The sequence below is a fragment of the Schistosoma mansoni genome, chromosome 2 (assembly GCF_000237925.1).
Source record: "Schistosoma mansoni strain Puerto Rico chromosome 2, complete genome".
NCBI classification, from domain to species: domain Eukaryota; kingdom Metazoa; phylum Platyhelminthes; class Trematoda; order Strigeidida; family Schistosomatidae; genus Schistosoma; species Schistosoma mansoni.
In genome coordinates, this window is record NC_031496.1 from 29426152 (window position 1) to 29451554 (window position 25403).

Consider the following 25403-nt stretch of genomic DNA (forward strand, 5'->3'; position numbering starts at 1 on the left):
AAAATATATATTTAGAACATTACATGTAAGTGAACAATATTGTCTTCAATTAGATCATCATCAGGCTTTACTCTAATATACATGAAGATTTATACGAAAATTTTAAACCAATCAAGGCTATTTGAGTCAATAATCACAATGAGATAGAATACGTCACCGAGTATAATAGGTAAAAGTACAAGTTGATAGTGGGAAGACAAGTGTACTGATAGTAGTAAGAATATTAAATTATGATAACAAAAGTCTTATCAATAGTTAAACATTGGAAATAGGGGGTCAAATGTGGGTAAATAGACTTACAATAGTGATCACAAAACATTAAAATCATTACGTAATAAGAAGTATGTAAATAGATAGTGAAGAATACAAACGGAAAGAGGCAGAAAATTACAAACAAATGATAACAAAATTAAAAATAATTATAATAATGTAATTTGTTATGTCCAGCCATGGAAGGGATAGGGGGTTACAAATTTCTTCTGTACACATAAATTGGGGTGGAATGTACGAATTCCTATGGCTTCAGCTTTATGAAGGAGACGGGAACGAACTCCGTTGGGAAACGATGGAGGTATACGATAGATCACTCGAAATGATTTCGATTTATCTACATTATTACCACTATCAATTAGATGTTCCAAGATAGAACTGAGTATTGTTTTTATCTGTCCCTTCCCAAACCATGCTGGTAGATGTTCATTCATTCGTTGGCATACTACTTGGTAACTTAATCTGAGATGTGAGAAGTAATTTCCTTCATTATTTATTACCTATGACTAATCAATTAATTACATTTATTGACCTGTTGTTTAATGTTGTTTCATTTATTCAAAATTACCTTTGAAAGGAGGTTAAAAAAATGTTATTAAAGAGTTAATGACTGATAATGATTAATGTGTTATACCCCTACTTCGTTGAATGGTAATACTAGTAGTAGTTAGTAGTAGTTAGTAGTAGTAGTAGTAGTAGTAGTAAACAAAAAATAATTATTGGCCAGTAATTGTTGTGATTTCTATTCCCTTAATATTAAATTATATTATTATTTCTTGTGGCGGTTAATTACTATCCTATTTCATATTATTATTATTAATATCATTATTGTCAATGGATGAAATTTGTTAGCGATGATGTAGATAGAAAAGGGAGACAATATTCCATCCTATATGTGTATATACATGCATAAATGATAAGTATTAGAAGGCAATACTACTACTACTACTACTACCACTAGCACTACTACTACTACTACTACTGTGGTGTGAGCTACTGATATCAACATAAGTAGTATATATGGTGAGTAAGGAATAGAATATCTGACAGCAGAAGATTGAGAAGATCAAGAAGAGAAGAACAGAAATAAAAAGCAATTTGTGTGAAAATCCAGGAACAATGAAGCCTGAGGCAATTGAAGAACATTTTGCAAATAGTGTATCATAGCATGGTTTTTGTATTTTACCAAGTAACGTTGTAATTTGTGCTAAATACATAGTTGGGTGTCCTCACCTGTGTTCTCATTCACAACATTTGGTGTCGCTGCCTCCAAGGATGAAGATCCCATGGCCGAAGGAATTTGAGGACGGAGATGTGATGAGCTTCCTGAAGGAGTTCGAAGCCGTGGCGGAGCTGGTGGGAGTGAAGGAGCCGAAGGCGAAGACGGTGGTGCTGGGGACGCTGCTGAGAGGCAGAGCGAAAGCTGTATATGACAGCCTGGACGGTGCGGGCGGTAAGACGACATGGGAGGCAGTCACGGAGAGGTTGATCGTGGAGTTCGATAGCCCAGTGGACAGAGAAGAAGCACTGCAGAAGTTCCGAGTGGCGAAGTTGCCGATCGATGGTGATCCGCTGGTGCTGGCCGTCGAGCTTACCAAGTTGCTGCGTCGCGCGCTGCCAAATCTGGATGAGGAGTCGGAGGCACAGTTGTTGGCGTCGCAGTTTATCGAGAGCGTGCCAGTTGCCGTTTCCCAGCAGCTGAGACTGGTACACGCCGCGCAACCTATGGATATCAGTGAGCTTGCAAAGGTGACGCGGCAGTTGATGACACGAACAGTAGCTCCGGTCGCGTGCGAAAGTCAGGAGATAAGCAGCATTGAGAAGAAGATTGAAGAACTGCAGCACGAGATTGCGGCATTACGAGTGATTCGTAAAAGGAATGATAAGTGTTTCGCATGTGGAGGGACAGGACACTGGAAGATACGACGAAAACGGAGATATTTTAGACGTTACGTGTTTCCTTCTTACTCTAGGGATCTGGGGGTTGTTGCATTAGTAGATAGAGGGGCAGTCTATGCAAGAGTGAACGTAAATGAACTAGATTTAGTGTGCCTAATCGATACAGGGGCAGCAGTTTCGTTAATAGGCAAAGAGCAATGTAAGAGATTCAAGCCGTGTAAAGTCGCAGTTCACACTATAGGAGGGCATATGTTAGAGGTATTAGGCGTGTCTAACAGTATCGTAAAAGTGGATGGTTCGGCGATAAGTTTCCCGTTCGTGGTAACCGCAAACCTGTCGAGACCAATATTAGGAGCAGATTTCCTAAGAGAAGTAAAAGCCATAGTTGACCTAAGAAGCGGTAAGGTGGTCACGAAGTACGGTTCATTCCCAATACATGAAAGTAGCGAGGTGGCTGAGGTTAGAGTGGCAACAGCCGTTCCGACGAAGAAACCAAACATCACCGAGTTGTGCAAAAAGTATGCGAAGCTGTTCACTGGAGAAGGAGAACCGTACGGATTTTGCGACAAAGTAAAGCACGAAATCCCGATAAAGAACGATGGAGGAAGTATATTCACAACACGTCGTGTCCCTGTGCACTTAGAGGCTGAAGTAAATCGACAGGTCCAAGAGATGCTGAAAGAAGGAATAATTGAGGAGGCGGACAGCCCATATAGCTCACCGGTACTCTTGGTAAAGAAACCGAATGGGAAATATAGATTTTGTGTTGATTTTAGAGAACTGAATAATATAACAGAACTAAAGCCGTGTGCAATGCCAACAGTAGTGGAAACATTAGATCGGCTGCAGAATGCCACAGTGTTTACAGTGTTAGATTTGCGGTCAGGTTATTGGCAGCTGCCTATAAAAGAGAGCGATCGAAGCAAAACAGCATTTACCATACGTGATAAACAATATCAATTTAGACGAATGCCGTTTGGATTGGCGGGTGCACCATTTACGTTCAGAAGATTAATGTCGCTACTGCTCAGGGATCTAGATAATGTCGAAGTGTATGGCGACGATGTAGTTGTATACAGCCAGACAGAAACAGATCATGTCAAGCATGTGGAAGCGGTCTTAAAGCGAATTGAAGAATTCGGACTTCGAATTAATAAGGACAAGTCACAGATGGCTAAAAGTAGCATCACGTTGTTGGGGCATAAAGTGGGAAATGGAGAAATAAAACCACTGCCGGAGAAAATTCTGACTATAAAGAACGTTGCAGTACCGAATTCGAAAAGGAAATTGAGACAGTTCCTGGGAAGGGCGGCGTTCTACAGTCGGTTCATCAAGAATTTCAACGAAATAGCAGCACCCCTTTATAAGTTGTTGAGTAACACTAAATTTTCGTGGACTGAAACCGCCCAACAAACGTTTAATCAAATCAAAAACGTGCTGGACGACCGCCAGATGACGCTAAGACTGCCCGAACTGGAGAAACCGTTTACAGTGACAACAGACGCAAGTGACCATGGTATAGGTGCCGTTTTAAGTCAGTCTAATAGAGTGGTGGAATACGCAAGTCGCGTTCTCACGCCTGCGGAACAGAAGTATTCAACGATCGAAAAGGAGTGTTTAGCGATTGTGTAGGCAGTAGACAAGTGGAGACCATATCTGTTAGGTAGACGATTTCACATCGAGACTGACCATAAACCTCTGCAGTGGCTACAAACAGCACGAGACCCACGTGGGAAGTTGGCGCGATGGATGATACGTCTGCAGGAGTATGACTTCAGTATCGGGCATGTTCCAGGGAAGGAAAATGTAATGGCGGACTACCTGTCAAGACCAGACATGGAAGCCGAGCTTCCATTGACAGCATACGCAGTGAACAGTATAGAGGGAGACCCACTAGAACTCGTCCGGCAACAGAAATCTGATCCTAAACTTCGAGAGGTAATCAGAGTGATAAGAGAGGGGGCAGATGTTGACAAACGAGCAATGGACAAGGAGGTAATAATGTTGCTTCGGCAAAAGGAAAGACTGAAAGTGAACACATATGGAGCTCTGGTCTGGCAGGATGATGACAAAAATTGGGTGGCTGTGATCCCGAAAGACTGGCGGCGTAAGATGATACACGAATGCCATCAGGTAGCGCACACAGGTATCGCAAGAACGACAGATTTACTACGGCAAAGTGCATACTGGCCAGGCATGAGAGACGATGTGGCCCAATATGTGTTGACATGCCAGCAGTGCCAATTAATGAAAAGCGATAGATACATGCAACCGCCATTGCAGTCGGTCCCAGTAACCGCAGTCGGTGATCTATGGTCGGTAGATGTGATGGGACCATTTCCACAGACGGATAGCGGCAACCGATACTTACTAGTAATGACGGAACATGCTACACGATGGGTCGACGCTGTACCGATTGCCGACCAGCGGGCGAAAACAGTGACCGAAGTAATAATCCGGCACATTGTAGCGGGTCATGGAGTACCGAAGATGATACTAACCGACCAGGGTCCCTGTTTTGAAAGTGACGAGTTTAAGGCCCGTTTAAAGCAGTTCGGCATCAAGAGGATACGAACTACACCGTATCACCCTCAGACGAACGGGCTTACGGAAAGAAACAACCGGACATTAAAGGAATGGTTAGCATCTAAAGGAGGGGATTGGGAGAAAGAGTTACCACTAATTCTGCTGGCGCATCGTGCCTCCATCCAAGGAACAACCAAGAAATCACCTTTCCTACTTATGTATGGTAGACAGCCACGACTTCCAATGCATAGTAAAACGTGGCCACAGCAGCAGAAGTGGACAGCAACAAGATTAAGGAAAGAGAGGACGGAGGCAATAAAGAACGTGAAAAAGAAACAAATATCAGACATCAAGAAGGCGGAACAGCAGAGAAGAGCGTGGAAGCCTTTTAGAGTGGGGGACCTGGTAAAGTGTAGAGAACGGAGAGCTAACACTGAAGGAGGACCAGGGTCAGGAAAGCTGATCCCGAAATGGGAGGGACCGTACATTATCACGGAGAGACGCGGCCCAGTTTACACGATCCGGAGAGAAGACAAGCAGAAGCGTGTAAATGCCAGTCAACTACAGAGATGGTTTCAAGAACATCATGAGCACGAGTCACGAACAGCACCAAAGGAGACAATGGTACGCCGATCAGAAAGATTGCGAGAACAGCTTATTAAAAGGGGGGACGAGTGTGGTGTGAGCTACTGATATCAACATAAGTAGTATATATGGTGAGTAAGGAATAGAATATCTGACAGCAGAAGATTGAGAAGATCAAGAAGAGAAGAACAGAAATAAAAAGCAATTTGTGTGAAAATCCAGGAACAATGAAGCCTGAGGCAATTGAAGAACATTTTGCAAATAGTGTATCATAGCATGGTTTTTGTATTTTACCAAGTAACGTTGTAATTTGTGCTAAATACATAGTTGGGTGTCCTCACCTGTGTTCTCATTCACAACACTACTACCACTAGCACTACTACTACTACTACTACTAATAATAATAATAATAATAATACAACGAACTAAAATGATACAACACATTCCTGTAGGTAAGAGGGATGATTTTAATCAGCTCAATTCTGTCACATTTAATCATTATGTTATGGGTAAATAGAAATGATTAATTAATTATCTGTGAGAAAATACTCACTTTGAGTAAAATCAAAGTTTACTAATAAACGTATGTTTTATGTGAAGGGGGGTTATGTGGAGATTTTAGTAATTTTATATAGTTGTGATCATGAGTCAATTGAATAGTTCAACCAGTTGTGTTGGGAGATATGAACTCACTGAAGATATTGGTGAATAGTTGTTCAATTTCGTGGATTGATTGAAGTTAGACATTAACACCGTTGGATGACGGACGACTCAGTGGTCTATCGGTTAAGTGCTCGCACGCGAGACTGATATGTCCTAGGTTCGAATCTCATGAGGCGGGATCGTGGATGCGCACTGAGGAGGAGTCCCACTATAGGATGAAACGGCCGTTCAGTGCTTCCAGGTTTTCGATGGTTGTCTAGCTTCAATTGACTCATGATTTCAACCATATAAAATTACTAAAATCTCCACAAACCCCCCTTCTGATGATGATCATATGCTTACTAGTGACTGGCTCCATGAGGTATTTCCTGGAGTTCTAATGAGAAGCAGTAACCAGTGGAGTTCAACCAGGTCTGTTGTGAGATATCAACTCACTGAAAATATGGAGTTGTCATTAATACTAATATATCAACTAGTAAGAGATACACAGAAATTCTAGAAAGCTGTTATTGAATGAATTTTCACTTGAAAAACATTACATATCGGGCATGAAAAGAAGGTACATGAAACAATTGAAATCTTGACACCTTTACATTGTTTATTTGTGTCATTTCAAATGGTGATTCATAATTTTTTTCAGTTATTTAAAGTCACTACATTGATTAATGCCTGTCGTTTTATTCTAAAAAGTAAAAATTTTTTTGTATGCAAGTTACTTATAAGTTATATCATATACCCTTGTGGGTCAGGGAAATTTGACATTGGTTTTCAGGAGAACCATACACTATCCAGACGTTCACGTAACAACCTAAACAGTACAACTCAATCCCGCCTCACAGGAGAGTCAGACATCGCCCCTAGGCTTAACACGAGCAGTACAGCTCAATCTCGCCTCACACGAGAACCAGACACCATATAGGCTACAACACTACAATCTGAATAATGCTACTTTTCAAGTGTTATAATTTATATATAAAAACTTTCTCTGTTTTATTTCTTCAACTGATGCTTATTCAGTAAATGTCCATGCTCCTAGTAGCCTCTTTTTTCTTCTTTATTTTTAACCTTATTTTAATCATGAAATTCATTTACTAATATATCTTCTACAACGATATATTATAGAATATGGATATCTTCATGAAGGTTTTGCATGTATTCAAGCTTCATGAATAATAATAATAATAATAATAATAATAATAAAGTATAGGTTCAGCATCATTAATGTAATATGTTCACCTATTGCTACCAGGAACAGCATTAATGTTCATGATTTGACCTTGTCCTCCTTTTTTGTTTTGTTTTAATAATTTGAGTTCAATAGTGAAATTAACGGAACAAGTATTCCCCCCCCCATTTTTTTCTCTTTTTATTATTCTACTCTTTATTCTTTCATTAATGACATCATAATTTTTCTTTGATTGTTAATTGATTAGATGAATTAATTGAATAATAAATAGATTAAAGTATACCTTTAAGCCTATTCCCTTGTTCAGGTCATAGTTACAGGTGAAAGTGTATTTTTCCTAGTTACTCTTTTTGTGTATCCATGCATATCTACATGTATATTTTGTTTATCTTTTTTCCCCACATCTTCGGATACTTTCATGTTGAATTGATCTTATCATTATAAAATAGGAAACATCATAAGACGTATTTACCATGATATGTTGCCCTTATTTAAAGATTTCACTTTATACTATTCCTATCTTTAAGGACGGTTAACATTTTGGGAATGGTAAAAAAGATTTTGTAGCCTAGGTGGATGGTTTTGATAGTGTTATGTTTCCTTAGTTAAGTGATTTATTTTTAGAGCTTTCAATGTCGTTTTGAATAATATCAGCGTCTACTTCACGTAGAAGTTAGTTGCTTAGTTATTCCACCAGTCGTAATCTTCTTATGGTCTTGTTTATGATTGGTTGTTTTCGTAGGTTTTGTTGTCTTCAGTTGTTCATCCTTACGTGTTCACTATCTATTTCAGTTGAATCTCTGACCACGTAGTAGTTGACCAAGCTCCTTTGTAAAGATTGATAAATCGGATATATACTAATATGTCTATTGATTCCCGATTAACCTGAATACCATACTTCTGAAAATTCCGTAATTCTCGTATGATTTCATTGATCCAGAATTCCGATGTTTTTTTTCAATTTGGCTCGGTGAAGAAAATATCAAAAATAGTTGAAATTTTAAAGGGTTGATTAATTGTAAAGTTCACAGACTTATTAGTAGACCATTGTCCTTTATTTAAGTAGTAAATATTATTTTTAAAATTGATTATTGATTCAATAAGATTTATTTTATTACACTATATTTTCATTGTTGAAATCATGAGTCAATTGAAGCTAGACAACCATAGAAAACCTGGAAGCACTGGACGGCCGTTTTGTCCTATTATGAGACTTCTCAGCAGTGCGCATCCACGATCCCGCCTCATGAGATTCGAACCCAGGACCTACCAGTCTCGTGCCAGATCATTTAACCGATAGATCACTGAGCCGGCCATCATCCAACGGTTTTAATGTCTAACTTCAACCAATCCACGATAATAGGTCGAAACGACCGTCCAGTGACTCCAGGTTTTCCATGGTGGTCTAGCTTCAATTGACTCATGATTTCAACTATGAAAATACTAAATTCTCCACAAAACCTCTTCTGATCTACACTATATTTATAAATTGATAATCAGAAACTCGAATACCTTAGTGGTGGTAAGATTTTGTAAATGTAGTACAATTAAATGTATATTGAAATCTTACAGTGAATATCAGTTGACTGAAGGTTGTGGGTAGCATTTTGATGCAATGAATTCCAAACAATGTGAAACTCGCGTTAAACAAGCTTCCGAGCTAACTGCTTCTAACTAGGTAACATCATCCTAAAACATGGAAGTTTTACGAAAGATAGTGTTTATTACATAATGAACAAATATAAATAAATATTCAGCTTACCTTACACTTTCACTGACTCAGAATTACTCACAATAGTGCAGATGTATTCACTATTTATCTTATTCTCGATCTTGAGTTCTAACATTTTGTAATGAATACCTTTTCATTCCTTTCTAAGAACCATATTTATATATAGTGCTATTATTTTGACCCTTATGCTATGCATCTTGTTAATTTTGTCTCTATGCTAATTCCGTATATGACTGGGTTAACGCCCATTTTTACTGAACTCTACGTTCATTATGACTGGTTAACTTTCACTGGTAACTAGAATCTTGCTATAAACCACCTTCAACTCTCCAATGCAACTGTGTATAGACTATATTTCCTCCTTAGACTGTAATGAAATTTATTTAGATCTACACATATACAAACGTATTTCAACATTCACTTCATATTACAGTTTCTCGCTTTGTAGTTCATTTCTCTCCATTTTTTCCCATTTTCTCTCTCTTCTAGATTAACAGAAGTTTATGGAAGTAATGAGCATACAAGTGGTTATGCATGGTGTCCAAATACACATGTTGAAGATGGTCTGCGTGAATGGATTCAAGCAGAATTTTCACATTTAGTCATTATTAGTGTTATATTTACAGCTGGACGTGGTGATGGAAATGTGAGTTTTTTCATTCATTTCCTTTTTGATCACTGAATTGCAACATGTGCCTTGTTCATGTAGGCTTTCGTGTTGTCTATTAAATTACACTGATTAATTTTCAATGTGATTACCAGTATAAATAACTTGACGTCTCATATTTTGTCGTTAACCATTTGTAAACAATTGACAAGAAGCTCTACTTGACTTAATTTGGAACTCAATAAGGTATATTTTTATAGCCTTTTAAGAACCCCTGAATGCCCTAGTACGGCCGAGAGTGGAGAGAGTCCGTCCTTCCTCTCGAAATGCTCTCACATGGCCACGCGTATATAGCCTCCACTAGGGAAGTACTACTCAATGCCTTCTCGTCGCATTACTGTTGTATACGAAATTGAGAAGACGAAAAGCGAATGTCCGACGCTTTAAACGGGTTGGTGGACCGGCGAGTCCACCTAGGGGAGTTGGAAAACCCTCATTCCAAACCAATGGTGCACATGGGTCTGCTCCAGTATCCTCAAAGAAACAAATGGCGTATGAATCAATCGTTGGTCACCAACTACCATGGGACTGCATCTCCTTACGATGCTCCACCACCCTGTGGATCAGACCTTTAGGTCAAAAGCTCGGGGTGTGGTCCCCTAAGAAAACCTTCTGCTTCAGTTTGGGCGCCAGAGCAGTATCACAGCCCTCACACAAATCTCATTCGATTTGTGTAGCGTATATGTATCTGGTGCCCCTTTGTACCAATATTTATGTGTTTAAATAAATAATAATAATTAAATTACACTGATTAATTTTCAATGTGATCACCAGTATGAGTAACTTGACTCCATGTCTCTATCTTTTTTCTCTTTCCAAATTTACTTCACTGGATTGTACCCCTTGAATAACATCTTCAAACCCTAATGTTTCACATTAATGCTTATACTCTTACTACCTCTACCACTATGGGGTTTGAATCGACAACTACGTCTCTGTGTTAATGTGGTACTGCAAGTCGAACTGATGTACGTACGTACGAAGTTCTACGTTGCGACTGATTGACTCACTGATAAGTAACTTGATGTCCCATGTTTCATTGTTAAGCATTTGTAAACAATTGACAAGTAGCTCTACTTGACTTAATTTGGAACTCAATAAGGTATATTTTTATAACCTTTTAAGAACAGATGTTCTTCAGTGAAAATCTCAAATTGAAAAATCAATTATCACAATCTCAGAGATCAATACTTACTCAAATAATGACAGTTTGATATCCTTAATGATGTAACCAGGTTACATAAATTTGAGATCATCAATAATTTCTTGTAGATTATAAATATACACCTTATTTGACAAGTACCAAATTAACATGAAATCCAAATCAAAGCGGATTTTCACTCGATCGATTACTTTCTTCTTTTTCAAACAATTTCATGTCAAAATTTACTTCAGTTTACCTATGTACACAAACACAAACACACACACACACACGGTAACAATGATATATCATAAAGCATTGAAGTATTCAACTATCTATATACACCATTAAATTTATTTTTATTCTAATTTAGTCAATAAACAGTTATTCATAAGACAATATATTTCATGCTGTGAAAAAAACATATATAAATGAATTTTTGTAGCCAGGTGTTAACGTATTTGTCTATGACTTGTTGTTAAGGTGTTTCTAACAGCTTTTTATGATTATGATTATCACCATTATTGTCAGGGTTTTTTTTTTATATTCTCGGTGTATGTTTCATGAATAAAGCAGTCAGTTAGTAGAAAAGTAATCAGTGTGAAAAGAAAGAGCATAGATTTTTCTTCTGTTTTTTTTTCTGAAAAAAATTTTGTTTTTTTACAGCATTTGTTTACATTCACATGTTATGTGAAATAATTGTATCTCCCTCTCTCTCTCCCTCCCTCTCTCAACTCAATTTACTGATTCGGTCGATGTCTGGAGAAAATATTCAGTGATCTTGAATGCTGTTTGAGGTATGACGGCAGTTATCACTTCCTGGTTGCTCACACCTTGGAAGGGTTCGTCTAGAGTTACCTGAAAAGGAAATTCGGTTAGAAGTGGTCTTAATGACCTTGAGAGCCTGACCACAGTGCCTAAGGGACAACTGCTTGAGGTCGGTCACACACGACCCTTTTGTGGGTAATTTTTGTGTTAGCTCCGTTCTTCAAAGGACCTTACCGTCGGAGACGGACATCTGTGGGATTAGGCGAGGTGTGCATTTTCAGGGTCGACCTTTTCCAACCCCACCCCTCCTTATGGGAAGGCGGCATCGCTGTTATGCCGGTTGTCTGAAGGAAACACCTTACTGTCGTCACACCTCTGTAGAGTCAGCAGTACGACTTCGCCTTCGGACCTTGGGTTTGCTGCTTTCAGTCTTGCCGCTCTTCAACCGACCTTTCTGGCATAGTAGGACCTTGAGGAACGATTGTTCCAGCCAGTATAGCTCGATTGGTTTATCACGATAGGCAAGTCCGACCGTCACGTCAAGGTAGCAGCAACGGTCGGGAGAAAATATCAGTTTATAGTCACCATAGTTCATTCTTTTGGAGTTTTTCTTAGTTCCTTTTCTTAAATAGAAAATTTCAAATAGATTGTTTTATTTTGAGTTCTCTGAAGGAATTTTACCAAATATGAGTCTGAGTAACGTTCCCTGTCTTATTTATTTATTTATTTAAACACATAAATATTGGTACAAAGGGGCACCAGATACATATACGCTACACAAATCGAATGAGATTTGTGTGAGGGCTGTGATACTGCTCTGGCGCCCAAACTGAAGCAGAAGGTTTTCTTAGGGGACCACACCCCGAGCTTTTGACCTAAAGGTCTGATCCACAGGGTGGTGGAGCATCGTAAGGAGATGCAGTCCCATGGTAGTTGGTGACCAACGATTGATTCATACGCCATTTGTTTCTTTGAGGATACTGGAGCAGACCCATGTGCACCATTGGTTTGGAATGAGGGTTTTCCAACTCCCCTAGGTGGACTCGCCGGTCCACCAACCCGTTTAAAGCGTCGGACATTCGCTTTTCGTCTTCTCAATTTCGTATACAACAGTAATGCGACGAGAAGGCATTGAGTAGTACTTCCCTAGTGGAGGCTATATACGCGTGGCCATGTGAGAGCATTTCGAGAGGAAGGACGGACTCTCTCCACTCTCGGCCGTACTAGGGCTTTCGGGGGCCTGTTTTATAAAGTTTGTGTACATGGCCGATGTTGGTGATGTTGAGTGTATCAATTATTTGTTTGATATAAATGGAAATTTATTGAGTTATTCAACTCGATAGATCAAACTAGATAACAGGAAATCTGTCAACAAAATGTATTATTTGTGACTTGAAACTTATGAAATTAATTCTTATATACTTATGTTTTTTGTGTCATAGTACTTTAATTCATTGATTATTGACACAGTATCTTTTGTAACTTTAGTAATTTATGTTTCCCACATGATGTTTGTTATTTCCATTGGTTTGTTGTTACTACATATAGTTTGAGGATTCTTCTATTTCTCAAGGTGGTCATATTTGGTTACTATATGTAGTATATAGTTGTTTCATACCATGTTCACCTCAGCATCTCTGCCTTCTTTCTGGGTTCTATCTCTAGGACTTCTTTTCAAAGTGTCGTATTTCTCGCTCATCTCTCTATCGAATTCGCAATAGATTCTATTCACATTAGAATTATCTCAATCTTTACTAAATAATAATCAGTTTAAGCTTAACCAAATCAAATCGACACATACAACAGATTCAATGTAATGACAATAAAAGTAAAATAACCCATAATAATAATAATATTAATATATGTTATTGTATAAACCCAAAACGGAAGCAACCATAGTTATACCATTAACGTAAAACTATTTCCTTTCAATATATATTCATAGTACACGTAAATCATTTGTAAAAAAAGACTATGCTTCGCTCTGTTCATGAGACACAATGAACTAGACAGGGAAGCTTTAAATTTTCCATGCCTTTTTTTTTAATCCCCATTTTATATATGTCTCATTTAACTTTTAACTATGTAAATGGAAATGTATTTGTATACATGTGTGTTTGTGTATGTATGTATGTACGTGTTTAGAACAATTCACGATTGTACGTGGTATTCCTACGATTTATTAGCGAATGCATATAGAATACGTAAACTACTCATTAGTAGGCATATTCTTATGGAACTAATTGTTCTTATAAAATTGTAGTGGCTAGTAGTAGTAGTACTATGTTAAGCCCACATAAGCTATTCTAGCTTCTGGACAGAGTAATTATATTCATTCTCCTGAAGCCACGTTTTGATCCTGTCACTCATTTGCTTATTAACGCTGACTGTTTTTATATGATTATATGTGTTAATTACTTATCCTATTCATTATGTGTCTGTAACTTATTTTTGTCTGAACATAAATATTGAGTCACGCTTGGTCAAATCGAGTTGGCTCACTCGCATCCTCCTCTTTTAGCTTCGCTTTCTTCGCTCCGTTTACTGATCGTCTGTTTGTATCAACGATTGTACGAAATATACGTATTCAAACTTCATTCTAGTATTTGACTTATTTAATTTCATTATTCACTAATGAGATTTAAGATGATTATATACGAAGGTAGTCGGGATGTTTATTTCGGCGACAATCATCATATGATCTAACTGGAGTCATATACAGGGACACCATAGTACTGAGCCCGTCGATAACCTCATCAATAACATCATAGTCCTATCTAATTGGACTCAGATACATGGCCATTAAAAAAATGATTTCCTTTTTTTCCTGGTTATAATACCAAGTAATTAAATACAGCAGTTGATATTTGTTGTGTAACTATCCGTTTATCAATAAATCACCTTAAATATATTGGAGGCAATAATTACTCACTGATGCTGCTAGGTGATTACCGTCCCACATATCACATGTAGATTAAATTTCGAGAAGAGGATCATTGTGTTCAAACTCATAACGGTTTAAATGTAAACCAATCGCTCCCAAGAATTGAAGGCTCTGGGTTAAACCACAGTACATTTGTGTATGATGGGTGTATAGTGCTAATAGGTCTCAACTTAGAATGAAGCATGATTTATCTACTGTCTCATTTGTTTTCAACAGCTCTTCTCCGAATATTTCAGTTCATGTAACTAAATTTATCTCCAAGAATAAACTTTGTCTTTGACCATAATTGATGATTTCATTATCACAAAACAAACAAACAAATGAGAATCATTAGTTTGTTGTGGATTATTTTTCTGGCTAAAACTCATGTCATTTCGAATTCACATCTTTCCAATTTATTTAAATTATTCATTCTGAATATAGTTTTACAATTTCACTCATCTAAACATGTAGATATGTCAGTATGGGTTTTTAGAGATTATTAGTCAGTCAGTCAGTCAGCTACAACGTAGGACCAGGCACATATATGCATCGGTCCAAGTTGTCATACCTCGTTAGCACAATAAGATGAACACCGGATTCATAGAGATAGTTAATTCAATAGTGGTAATATATAAAAGAAAGGTTGTATATAAGGATATGAAGCAATTTTAATCTCAAGGTTTAAGGGGGAAGATAAAGAGTGCATACACCTACGCCATTGTGATCGATTCTGAGCCATGTCACCTAGAGTCTCCAACCATTGGTTACGATAGTCACGCGGACCCCAACCAAGTAGTCTGCATCTACCAACATGGCTCAGACTAGAAGTTAGTGACTTCAAGCACTGATGCGACGTTTTGGTTTGGCCGCCCCTAACTTTCTTCCAACCATCCTCAATACTAGTCAGCATAGCGCGTCGTGGTTTAGAGATTATTAGGTTTGATTTAAACCACTAATTGAACTTACACAACCATTGAAAACCTGATAGCACTGTATTTCTGTCTCCTTCTAGTATAAGACACCTTGGCAGTGCGCATCGACAACCTCGCCACCAAAAATTGATTTCAAGATCTTTGGTGTCGTGGGCAAACGCTTAGTCCTCTAGACTACTGAGCCGTTGATTTATCAATGTAACTTCAATCATATATATGTATCAAATGGAACTTTCTACTTCAATTTGTCTTTCGTTTATTATCATTATCATTATTATTGTTCTGGAGGAAAAATTCTGTTTTGTTTAAAACGACAAAATATCATTTACACTAATTGTTATTATTCAGTCGAATGTGTTTACCTTATTGTTATATATGTGTAGATTCATCATAGAGATAGATAGATAGCTCCATGTATACTAAATAAATAAGTTTTGATTGATAATTACCGGCAATTAGTCTAATCTGTCTGAACAACAACTGTTAACACGATATAAATAAAGCATTTAATAGTGAGTTATGAATTGCGACGTTTATTATTGAAGTCATTATATGTGAAAATCATATTTGAACTAATCTCAGCGATTGATATTTCAAAATAATTCCAACGTTTCGTCCTGCAAACTTGTCTGGACTTCTTCAGGGTAATAATAATAATAAAATACTTCAGAAAGGTTTCAAAACTCATAAAGAAAGATTGACATCAGAAGCACTGTATATATGGGTGAACATTTATTTATTTATTTATTTAAACACATAAATATTGGTACAAGGGGGCACCGAATACATATGTACCACACAAATCTCATTTGATTTGTGTGAGAGCCGGTGACCAACGATTGATTCATACGCCATTTGTTCCCTCAGGATACTGGAGCCCATGCGCACCATTGGTTTGAAATTAGAGTTTTCCAACTCCCCTAGATGGACTTTCCGTGTCCACCAACCCGGTTAAAGCTCCGGACATTCGGTTTTCATCCTCTCAATTTCGTAAAGAACAGTAATGCCACGTGAAGGCCGTGAGTAGTACTTCCCTGGTAGAGGCTATATACGCTGGCCATATGAGAGCATTTGGAGAGGGAGAGCGGACTCTCCCTACTCTCGGTTGTACCAGGGCATTTGGGAGCTGGGCGAACAAGAACAACCCTAACAGAAAGGATGGTATCAACTAGCGACCACTTGGTAAATATTTGTTGACAAGTAATTGGACCCATTCTTTATCCAACCTGTTTATTTCACATGCATCGTTATTCTGACTGAAATTAATGTGGGTCATTTTAGCAACATAATTATATATTTAATGATTCTCATTTTACGTGCACATCAATGATTTAGAAACAACCTTCAACTTGCACTTTTATTTTGTTTATTTATTCCTTCATATTAACATCGAATATCAATCATTAATAATTCAATCTTATATATATACACACACACACACGATTCATTCAGTCATTTATTTTCATATCGTGAACTTTCCACATGATTCTTATTTAACTGACTAATGTTGTCCTATTCACTAAAGTTAGCATCTAAATATGATTGGATTCACACAGTGTAGATATGATTTGATTTGATTGTTAAACGCTATATATATTCCTTTGATAGTTTTGATTATGATTATCACCCTGAAGAAGTCCAGACAAGTTTGTGGGACGAAATGTTTGAGATTATTTCGAATATAATTTTCATATATAATGACTTCTCTATACTCTGAACCAAATTTTTGTTAAATTGTTCATTCTAATATTGACGAGTATTCGTATAACCTAGTTTATTACTAAAGTTTAAAACTAAATTTTCTTACTTTAATTAACTGACTGTTAGAGATTACTACTGAAGCGAATTAAGTCAGAGCGTAAATATTGCAAGATCTGTTAACCTCACCAATGATCGTTTGAAATAAAATGTGTATTTAGAGCTCTCAACGAACTTCATCAATCAATAAGCAGTTATTGCTCACATTTCTTGATTAAGTTACGCTGTTCTAAGTCATTCTCACTTTAGATTGTGGATTTTTTTTAGGCACTTTGTTCAGTCCTACTGTATTTGACAGTATAATGTATGAATATTAAAAGTATTCCGATAATCTGTTATTTTCAATTGTTAATAAACTGGCAATGATGTCTCCAAATTCGATCATTGAACCCAAGACCTTCGGTTTTGCGCGCGAACACTGAGTCGACACCGAGTGGTGTTAATGTCTAACTTGAAACAAACCAGGACATTCTGTGATCGTTTTCCATTGCCCCACTGCCCCACATCCGACACAGTTGAACTCCACTGATCACAGCTTCTCACTAGAACTGTGGGAATTTCCTCTTAAAGTTAATCACTAGTATACACATACTAATAGTCAGTATACGGTTTTAGAGATTGTTGAATTGCATTAATAGAAAGTCGAAGCTTTCAACCCCTCCTACTGCGATGATAGAATAATAACTACAAACTTCACAGAATAATAATAATAATATCATTATTATTATTCATGTGAGATAAAACTGATTGATACATGTACATGAATTGATCCAGCATACTTTGTTCTTTTGTTCTGAAGTATAATACACGCTCAGTATGATATTTGTTCAGAATTATGTCATAGTTTGCATCAAATAGGTGTCATGAGTTGTTGTGTTTGTTTGTTTGTTTGTTTTGACGAAGAGACTACACAATAACTCTACGTATAGTTCTATACCTATTGTTTAAAACGTTTTGTTGTTGTTATGGCATTAGAAACATTGACAATTGAATTATTCATTTTTTTAATAGTTTAGACAATACCTTTTTCATATCTGTTTTGTTCATTATTAGTGATACATATGATTTCTAATCTTTATTCATTAATAAGCTTAATCATTTTTTTCACAAAGAGTTGTGAAGAGTTAAATATGTGTTTCTAACAATAAAAATTTGTTTTTCGTTGTTATATGATATCCGTAGTTGATTTAGATGAGTCCTATGATTCGTTTTGAACACTTTTGGCCCCCATATGCCCTGGTACGGCCGAGAGTGGGGAGGGTACGCCCCCCCCCCAAATGCTCTCACATGACCACGAGTATATAGCCTCTGACAGGGAAGTCCAACTCACTGCCTTCTCGTGGCGGAGGTGTTTACGAAATTGCGAGGACAAAAAGCGAATGTCCAGCGCTTTAGCCGGGTTGGTGGGCACGGCGAGTCCACCTAGGGGAGTTGGAAAACTCTGATTTCAAACCAGTGGTGCACATGGGCTCCAGTATCCCGATGGAACAAATGGCGTATGAACCAATCGTTGGTCACCGACTACCATGGGACTGCATCTCCTCACGGTGCTCCTGCACTGCCTTGTGGATCAGAACTTTAGGTCAAAGGCTCAGGATGTGGTCCCCTAAGTAAACCACCTGTTTCAGTTTGGGCACCTGGACAGTATCACAGCCCTCACACAAATCTCATTCGATTTGTGCGGCGTATATTTATCTGGTGCCTCTTTGTACTAATATTTATGTGCTCAAGTAAATAAGTAAATAAACTTTAGGCATTGAACATACACGAAGTTTAAGTCGAAAGACAAGTACACAAATTTGTTATCAAATCTTTAAGTTTCCCTGTGAATATATCAGTTTTATTCTAGTTATCTTTATATGCAACCCTATAGTTTACTTTTGAAAATACTCTTTTGAGTTATACACTTGAACCTCTCAATGTAGTCCACTTCATTCTAGTCAACTGAATAGTATCATTCAATTTTAAGTACGCTAATCTGTATTTTGATCATTCGATATGGTAATAAAATGTTATTTTTTATTACAATTTATCACGAACAAATTTATACTGTAAGGTTGGATAGCCAATCCGAACTCAGTTAACTCTTTTAATCCCTTTCAATTGCATAACAGTTACCAACTTGAGTACATTAGTTCACTTATAATAAAATGAATAATGAAATGAATAATCTTTCACATAATGTTTATACTCTTACGACTTCTACCACTATGTGATTTGAATGGACAACTGCATCTCTGTGCTAATGTGGTATGGTAACTTGAACTGATGTACGTACGTACGAAGTTCTACGTTATAACTGACTGACTGACTGAATATTGAACTCATTGGTTGTATTTGATTTAACACTAAGTATCCCATTCTTTATCTATTACTCCATTTAATCATTTGTCGTTAGTATAACAAAACAGCCCGTAATGGATTGCATTTTCTTATTTCAAATATATATCTCAACACTTACCTACTGTTAGAATACATAAACACACACAAATACAAATCCCTATTAGATGTCCAATAATTGTTCATACCATTTTACTTTTCTTCTACTCTCACCTTCTCATTAGCTGAAATGTATTCCCAATTTTTTTTTCCAAAAAGCCTTTTAAGTAGTTTGTATGGGAATGATTGAAAATTAGTATCGTTATGTTAGTATTACTGTTGTCAGGGTTGGTAATTTCGATTTCAATGTTCAATCGAATTCAGTCATGGTGTTGGATTGACAATTATTGATTGATACATTGAGTCAGCGGGGAATTTGAAAATATGAATAACCATGATCATCTCCTTAATTATAGCATGTCTTTATAAATACCAGTGTACTCAGGTGTATATGTTCTCTTCGTTTAAAGTAAGATCATCAATAAAAAGTACTATGAATACTGTTTTAAATAAAAAAGTATTCTATATTTTCTGCAACCAAAGTTAACATAAGATAAACTATGGTAGACGAATCCTTTTGAAAGTAAATAGAATGTACGACTAGCATTAGAATTCCCCATGTTTGTTTCGCCCTCTTTAGAACTCGTCACTTGTTGGGTGTATTTGAATTCCAGTGTTGGCATTTATATTAAGACTAGTGCCCATTACCGTTCAAATCGAACTCCAACACGTTATTCATTGAGTGCTAACTGAATATATATTCATCCAATCCTCACAGGATATTGTTATATTAATTAGAATTAAACAGAATTCAAACAGTGTATAAACAGAGAGATAATTCAAATTATAATCGAAAATAGATAAATGCTGAATTAATGAAAATCAATCAATATGCGAAGACTGTTTTGACTTAGTTTTAGAGAAAAAGCAGACGAGTAGTGTCATACTGACTGAATTTCTTAACTTTAAACTATTGGGTTATATCCTTGAGTTCAGGGACCCTTACTTTGGTTTCAGACAGCTAAGTAAAGGCATAATTAGCTGCCTCCCGAATGCCCTGGTATGGACGAGGGTGGAGAGAGTCCACTCTCATTATCCAAATACTCCCATGCGTATATTGACACCGTCAGAGAAGTCCTACTCACTTCCTTATCCAAATGGGAGTGTTCTCTACGAAATCGAGAGGACGAAGAGCGAATGTCCAACGCTTTAATCGGGTTGATGGATATAGAGGATCCACCTAGGACAGTTGGAAACCCCCGATTCCAAAACAAGGGTGCACATGCACTCCACGATCCTATGGGAACAAATAGTGTGTGAATCTATTGTTATTCAGTGGCTACCATGTGACTGTATTTCCTAATATTGCTTCACTGTCTTATGTCAAAGGCTTGAGGGGTGGCCCCCTAAGAAATTCACCTGTTTCGGTTTGGGCGTCCGAACAGTATCCCAGCCCTCATACAAATCGAATGACGAAGTATGGCGCATACATATATATTTGGTGCTTCTTTCTATGAATGTTTATGTGTTTAAATAAATAAACAAATTATAATGATTATCATCATCACATCAAATGAATCAGAATGGATATATATGTATATCCAAAAATTCTGTTTGATCAAAAATTCCCCTCGACCCACAACAACATGCTTTTTTTTCTAGCATTAGATCTATCTCATCGATACGTTGTTGTTGTTATTGTTATTATTGTATACCTTTGTTTTTATCCTCCAAAACCAAGAGGGAATTAAATGTTCTCCTGTATTTTGATTTCTGTTCAGCATAAAACACCACAATTATCATTATTATTATTTAAATTGAAAAAATATTTCCAGTTAAGTTGTGTCCCCCACTTTTTTTCCGAGATAAATGACAAAAAATACACACACACACACCGCAAACATATACACACCAAAGATAACACAGTTTCAATTAATCCCTTGATGATCTGTCTCTTAACATTCCCCCTATTTTTTTCCTCTTGACTCGCTTTGTTTACGATACAGATGGATAGATAGATACATCATACATATGCTTATGATGATATTCTGTTATCCCTATGTTCCCCCCTCTCTCTCGGTCTCACTATTGTCCGAGTTTCCTATTTCATTACAGTGGAAACCATTCTCAATAACATGAGAAATCTATTATATATGCGTATGTGTTTTCATAATTTTTAATCTCATAAATTATTAATTTTAGATATTTTTTTAAATATTTACTTTGTCTTTTTGAGTTATGGAAACTGATTCCCACCCCCCACCCCCTATTCAAGGTTAAGTAAATTATAAGATTATAGCAATTATAGAGTTTGTTGAACTGAATTAGTCCCATTATTATTATTATTATTATTATTATTATTATTATTACTATTGATCACAGTTAGAGAACAAGCACGAAGCTGTTTTGTCCTAGTTACAGTCTTCAATGTCTGTTGTGACTATCATAGGTCGAAAAGACATCGTATCGGTTCATTCTAAATTACGTTATGACTGTAAAACATACTACTATTTTAAAGATTGGGAACATGAGTAGGTGGGTAGTATTTGATTATGGATTCCTTTGGAGAACCGCTCGTTTGTTGTTAAACAAACAAAATACCAGTGCTGAGATTAAAAGATAATGTACCAAATGAAGATAGAAATCTGGTTGATTAGAATGTAAACATTAATCGACTGAGGTGGTCATTGAGGTTGTGAACTTTAGTCGGTTAAGTTGACAGTGATATATATCACACGTTTTCTGCCGAATGACATTAGTTGCCTAACATTAAAATAAGATGCACACGATGTTGAGTTGTCTGGAATAACAACCACGTTGCAATACTAACGACTAGGTGAATACATGACACCAGTTACTACACAGTGATCAATCAATGTTTGTTAAAATCAGTATTTAGATAATAATCAAGGATTAGTCAAGCCATATCATTTATAACGTATGCAATATACTACTGCGACAAGTAATGTCGTAAACAACGCAGCACGCAGTGCATTAAGCCAAAACGTAATTTAATAGTAACTATGAATAATTTCATATCCACTAAATTTGAGTCATATTTTATTTATTTATTTATTTAAACACATAAACATTGGTAGAAAGAAGCACCACACTTCGTCATACGATTTGTGTGAGGGCTGGGATACTGGCCAGACGCCTAAACCGAAACAGGTGAATTTCTTAGGGGGCCACTCCTCGAGCCTTTGACCTTAGAAGTCTAATCCACAAGACAGTGGAGCAATATTAGGAGATACAATCACATGATAGCCACTGACCAACAATTGGTTCGTACGCCATTTGTTCCCATAGGATTGTTGAGTGCATGTGCACCCTTGTTTTGGAATCAGGGATGCTCTATATCCACTAACCCGGTTAAAGTGTTGGACATTCGCTCTTCGTCCTCTCGATTTGGTAGAAAACACTTCCACCTCGATAAGGAAGTGAGTAGGACTTCCCTGACGGTGTCTATATTTGTGTGGGAGTATTTGAATAATGAGAATGGACTCTCCCCACCCTCATCCATACCAAGGCATTTGAGGGCCTGTTTATCGTTTTTTTTTAAATAAATCTTTCAAATGATTGGGTTTCTGGGTTGTAGTGTGTTGTTTATGTATTATATACTTACTTACATATAGAGATAGATTGGGAGGATATAATTGCAAATGGTTGAATATGATTGGTAAGAAATCTTGTTGAACATTAGTGTAGTGCTAGCTTTAACTTGTATCACAAAGGAGTATTTACAATCTCAAGGATACTGATACTACTTTACTAAAATTATATTGTAACACTCGCCTGATTTGTATGATGTATGGGATAGTTGAGATATCAAAATATCAGATACAGAGCGATGAAGTTAGTTATTACGATTTTCAGCCTACATCGATAGTGTATCGCTTTACTAATGTGTTACAAATATTAATCTATCTTAGAAATCAGAACTATTTCTGGTTGATATACTTTAGTAGACCAAAAAGAATATGGCATCAGTCCATCAAGAGTTACTAACTATTAATTGAAACCATGCATAATTGATGCGAGCTTTCAGATACAGGAGTCACTGTAGCATAGTGTTAATCTTTTTCTTCTCTATATCATATTGCATTGTCTATATAGTATTACAGCCCATAGATATTTAATACATTATAAGACTTTTGATGAAATTGATCATTGACACCATGGTTCAATCGAATAAGCGTTCATATACATACATACATACAAATATTTGTGTCTTGCTTACTTTATTTTTCATATAATAAACAAAATGTCAAAATCTATTATCTTTTTATACCCCTATTACTTATATTTTTAGCCAGAATATAAAAAAACATGTATAGATATGTGAAAGTTATTAAGGTATTTGGTAGTAAGATTTGTCACATGTTTGTAGCTAGTTGAGATCAATGACTTTATTTATTTCCACTCTCCTTATTCTTGTATAACATTATCGTTGACACGCTTTTAGAGATATCATTTTCATCATCTAAATCTCCAGGAGTTGAACTTTTACCGGGAGACTCACTTGCTGACTTAGAATACGCCGATGACATGGTTCTATTTGGTGAAGACGCTGACAAAATGCAGAGTCTTCTGACCACTATAAGCAACAATGCAGGCATGTTCGGGATTCGATTCTCTCCCTCGAAGTGCAAAATGTTACTTCAGGATTGGGTTGCATCGGCACCTGAACTCTAACGATAAGGAGTGAAGTAGTTGAGCGTGTTGACCGCTTCACTTATCTCGAGAGTCTCATCAGTCCTTGTGGTCTGGTGTGTGATGAAATCTCAGCACGGATACAGAAGGCTCGTCTAGCTTTCGCCGACTTGCGTCATTTATGGCGTAGGCAAGATATCCGTCTAGCAACCAAGGGACGAGTTTACTGTGCAGTAGTTCGTTTCATCCTACTTTATGGCAGTAAAACATGGCCGGTAAGAGTAGAGGATATTCGTAGACTACTAGTATTCGATCATAGGTGTCTTCAACGCATTGCTCGTATATCCTGTGACCACCGGGTAAGTAATGTAGTTGTTAGGAAACGGGTATTAGATAAGGATGGCAAATCGATTGATGAAGTAGTGAAAGTTTGTCAGTTGAGATGACTGAGACACGTGTTACGTATGCCCAACCACCGAATGCCCCGACGTGCAATGTTTTATGGTGTAGGCGTAGGTTGGGAGAAAGCTAGGGGCGGCCAGACCAAAACGTGGCACAAATCCATGAAGTCACTGACAATTGGACTGAGCCATGTTGGTAGGTGTAGTCTTTTAAACGATATTGACTATCTATTGTAACTCAAAGAAGTAGTTTCATTGAAGTCATTTTCTATAAACTGGATGGTTTAATTTGAGATAAGAAGTTATTATAGACAATGATTATGTTGTTTAGAATGACAATGAAAATTTCTTAATTAAATTATTTAGCTGAGAAAAGGTGATAGATACTACAAGAGGAGTTTCATTATCATATGAGTTAACGTAAAAAGAAAGTCGTTTTCATTTCATATATCTTTCTTGTAAATGTCTCATAGTGTAATTAATTATTTATGCAATCTTTGTTGCTACTATTATCGACTAGTTCAAGGTTGATTTCAACCATTTTTTTCTTCTTTGACTGTTATGTGATGTACCTGTTGGCAAACTATAGAACCTCTGATGAAGTTCTCGGAATTTCCATATTTGTTACGATTCATATTTAACCTAGGTTAGTTGGACTAATAAGTTAGTTACCCATGGGACTGATTTTTACATCCTCCAGTTATATAGATATTCAAAGATAGGACTTCTGAACAAATGAGGGTGTCAGTGTATCATAATCGACTTAGAGCCTAGCATTAACGCAGATTAGCTTAATTTTGCTGTACTAAATCAGTACAAATAGATGAAAGTAACTAAACGAATAATAAAAAAGTCTAGATAATAGAAATACTAATGATAATGGGGTAGAGTGAATATAAGGAATATGAATCGAAAAG

General features: G+C 36.8%; 1 protein-coding gene across 1 annotated transcript in view; it reads left to right on the forward strand.

Moving 5' to 3' along the window:
* Smp_133690 (putative discoidin domain receptor) overlaps positions 1 to 25403 on the forward strand; it is a gene marked incomplete at its 3' end in the record, with an annotated part of 117861 nt that overhangs the window by 47901 nt on the left and 44557 nt on the right. The window contains 1 exon segment of the mRNA XM_018796322.1: positions 9351 to 9507. Within this exon segment, the coding sequence (XP_018650546.1) occupies positions 9351 to 9507 (157 nt within the window).